This window comes from Aplysia californica, unplaced genomic scaffold (assembly GCF_000002075.1).
Source record: "Aplysia californica isolate F4 #8 unplaced genomic scaffold, AplCal3.0 scaffold00106, whole genome shotgun sequence".
Taxonomy (NCBI): Eukaryota; Metazoa; Mollusca; class Gastropoda; order Aplysiida; family Aplysiidae; genus Aplysia; species Aplysia californica.
The window spans coordinates 859,736-863,822 of NW_004797376.1; the positions used below are offsets into that span (position 1 = coordinate 859,736).

At 39.3% G+C, this 4,087-nt stretch overlaps 1 protein-coding gene across 1 annotated transcript in view; it reads right to left on the bottom strand.

Moving 5' to 3' along the window:
• LOC101861881 (alanine racemase) overlaps window positions 1-4,087 on the bottom strand; it is a gene marked incomplete in the record, with an annotated part of 43,648 nt that overhangs the window by 12,432 nt on the left and 27,129 nt on the right. Inside the window, 2 exon segments of the mRNA XM_035969025.1 lie at window positions 2,337-2,495; window positions 3,222-3,407. Of these exon segments, the coding sequence (XP_035824918.1) occupies window positions 2,337-2,495; window positions 3,222-3,407 (345 nt within the window).

Below are 4,087 nucleotides of genomic sequence, written 5' to 3' on the forward strand. Positions count from 1 at the left end.
AATAATAATAATAACGCCATTAAATGATTGCCAAGTCTGTGTATAACAGAGTTTGAAAATTGTATGCCAATCTTCCTTTAAGAAATAAAGGAGACGTCGTGACCTTTCCCTACTGGACTAACAAAGATAAAAGAAACAGAAAAATGCCTCTTTGCATATTCATTTTGTCTTATAAGACTTTTGCGGCGCTCGCAACTGCATAGATCATATTATAAGCGCACATTTGGACATTCGAACAAGGCTCTTCTGAACATTATTCCAACTTGATACGTTTTACTTCATCTTCAGAGCCAGATCGGAAACATATCAAGGATCATGGTTTGCCACTCGTTTAGCTACTCGGATTCTCTCAACAAAACCTATATTGACCTAGTTTTTCCGCGATATCCATCTGTTTAAGTCTTCATTTTCTTAGTAAGCTTTACTTAGTCTACCTCTGCCTCATTTGGCTTTAATTTTTTAGGTGAAATCAAAATGTTCGAGGCGTTTTCGTCTATTCAAATGTCCCTAGTGTCGGCATTCCAGTGGTTAGTTTACCAACTTCTTAATCGTGAGGTTGCGGGTATGGGGGATCGAGGCTCAGGCCCGACGTTGCTGTCTTTTGGCAGAGCACTTTACATGAATTTTCTCCACTTCACCAAAGTGGGAATGGGTACCCGGTCATAGATGGCGACAGACCTTGTCAGAACGTTAGTGTCGTAGGGCCTGCAAAATGGTTGAGATTTGTTTCAGAATGCCATCAGATCTGCTGGGTTGAAAACATAGATTGTGAAGCGCTTAAAATAGCCTGTTGTTGAGCCGTGATTTGCGCTATATAATCAACGCTATCTATTAATGTCGTTAATTTTATTTTTAATCTCTTCCTGTTTTTTAACTTTTTTTGTTAGTGGCTGTTCCAAGATAACTCCTCTGACTACAACCTCGTTCATTGTTTTTGTCCGTCCTCGGAATTCTCAACAGTGTCCGCGTAAACTACATTTCTGTTATCTCCAGTTGATTTTCATTAAATTAAGTGGTCGTCCAGCGTCATTTTTATTATAGCAAATCAAACACCATCACCTCCCTTCCCGTTCATACTTATTGGCTTACGTAATTATAACCAATATAGTTTTTCTTTGTCTGCATTTCAGAAGAGTTTAAATGTATACTCTTACACCCTGCTGTTAGCCGATTCCACTCTGCCAAAAGTTGCACGGGATACAAGTGGGTCGGCTTTGAAGGGAAAGAGGCATGTAATTTAATAATAGTAATAATAGACAGCATTTGTTTGACGCGAATACCGGCTCAACAGCAAGGTCTATGCGCTTTACAATCTTTATTATTATCCCAGCTGACCTGAGGGTATTCTGAAACAACCTCAACTTTCTAGGAAGCATACGATGCAAACTGCCATTTTAAAAATAAAAGCGCCAAAATATTAACACAATTTACAAGATCTTTGGCTGACTATTACCAGGAACCCAATCTCAATTGGGTGATGTGAGAAAAATTCATGTTATGTACCTTTCACTGCGGCTCGAACCCCCGTACCCACAACCTCATGATTACGAGTCCGGTAGCCTAACTTGCTCGATAGGCCCTACCCTCTTTTCTCTTCCGTGCGGGTGACAGTCGTCAGTAACTTAGCTGTATTGAACGTTGAAGAGAATTCATTACTGTCAAAGTTTTATGTCTCCATGGACACAATGCTTCCGTCATTTTTTTAAAGTACAGTATGGAGTGTTTACAACTTTACAGGATAGCCAGTAAAACTCAATGTTGTTACCTACAAAACACAATTATTTCTTTGGAGACAATAAGCTAGGAAGGTATTATCAGAGTTGTATTCTTTACAATATTGACTTGAGATGTTAATGAAGAGTAACTTTTCTTGGTAACAACATTCTTTTTTTTTTTGGACTCTCATGTAAAATTGTAAAAACTGCCTATACTGTACTTTAAAAAATGACGTCAGCATGTACATGTTTAGGAGAAAGCCGGATACTTGATTCCTGGCTGTCTGGACAAACCAGCGGCTGAAAGAGATGCAGTATTTCACCGTAAAGATTGAGCTACTCTATGAAAGACTTGTCCTGTCGGAATCGAACCCAAACTACTGCCACTACAGACACTTGTATGCAGTAGACTCACTCAGCGGGTGATTGAAAGGTGCTCTAGTGTGGTTTGCTCCTTCTTTCCTATCAGTCACCTTTCGTTCTTATGTCTTCTTTTTGTGTTTGTTGCTCTCATGTAATATCTTTAATCTGTAGCACGTATATGACCTGTGCTGCTGGTGCCGTAAGACTTTCACCAAAACCAGACACAATGAGATAGCAAAACCACAAGGTGAAACTCACCAAACACCTGGATAAGTCCGTCCATTCCATGTTCCCTGAGTTCTCGCCCCTCCAAGGCAGTGGCAACGGCGAAGTGTCGAATTCCGCATTTCCGGAGGTATTTGCAGACACCGACACTCCCGTGGCCGTAAGCGTTACCTTTGACGACAGCAATCACCTCTGGGGTGGGGGGTGTGGGGGGGGGGGGGGGGTGACGTTTTTAATGTTTTAAGCTAAGAAAGATATTTTTACTTCCACATCGACACAACAGATTATTTAAGAGGCGGGCTTCCAACTCAGCCTCTCAGGGTCAACCCGAGGTGGACGTTATTTTCGGAGGTCCCGCCTTTCAAATGACCTTACAGAATGTTGAAAAGGGCCGTTTTCTCGCTAATTTTACCTCTGAAACCAGGCCACCGCCACCTCCTTCAACCGCAATTATTTGGACTTTTATTCCAGATAGATGGATGTTTTTTCATCGAAAGTAAGACAAATGAACACACATTAATCTGAAGCTAATAAGCCCACATGCTCAAAAAGTGACAAGCACCTGATTCCACCGCACAGTGACACATATAATAATTTAGCCCTAAAATCCAGCAACAGTGTCAACAACAGCAAAAACAGGGATGGTAAAGGCGTCTATGTAAACATCTTCAGCAACAATAACAAACAGCTACAAACAAACCCATTGTTCTATATTTTCCCTAATAGTTAATTCCGCATATTCTGCTAAAATGTTCTCTTATAACCATATAATCATAAGTTTAACATTTGCATATATTTTCATTTTCTGTATTAAACACAAACGCATTCTTTGATAGAAATGGGTAAAAAAGAGTAAAATGTAAAAGTAGTACCAGAGACCATAAATCATATACTTAAATACTCTCTGGTAGTACTCACCAGTGTGGTCCGAGCACCTCGACTTGAGTGTCTTTATGTTGTGCCAGATGGCCTCAACATTAACCCGCAGGTACGTGCTCCTTCCTGCCAAATCAAACTCGGACCGGATTTTCGGCTCCTCGAGATGGAACGGCTTTCTTTTTGAATGCACGTTCTGCTGCATTCCACGGACCGGAACGCCTGCAGCTGAAGAAAAAAAATCAGATTAAAAAAACGAAATAAAGTAATAAAAAAGAGAGAGAGAAAAGATTAACTAATGAAGATAATGCTCTTAAAAAGCGGGTTTGTTTCGTTGTTGGTCTGCTGTGAATTGATTTAAAGAACACAATAATTTCGTTGCGAGTTTGCTTACGATGTCTGGCATGTCAGTAGGTCCCTCATTTCTCGGTGCAGACAGTTTAGTCACAGCTGACTAACTTGTGTGCATATATAAATTATATTGTCTGAGGAAATCATGAGCTTGTCGTTCTAGCTGGAACAGAGATATTGACAAAAATAGTCGGTGGGATCACTTGTGGTCGATTTTAAATACCAGGGGATTTCGAAATCATTTTAGAATATTATTCAATAGCTGTATCTTGTGAAAACCACTTTAAAATATTTTCTCAATTTCTTTTTTCCAATTTCTTTCACATATTAGAAAGAAAATAAATAGTGTAACTTTGAACGCATTTTTTTCGATTCTTACTTTTTTTGCATTTTGTTACTTCAAATGCAATAATTCAGCTTCTAGAAAAGATAATTTAAAAATTCGAAACGCATAATAATTAGGACTATCTCAGCTTTTATAAAAGCATAAACACTCAAAATGGTCCAGACGCAACAAGTTCCTGTTTTCCACAGACCGGATTATAACAATATGTATG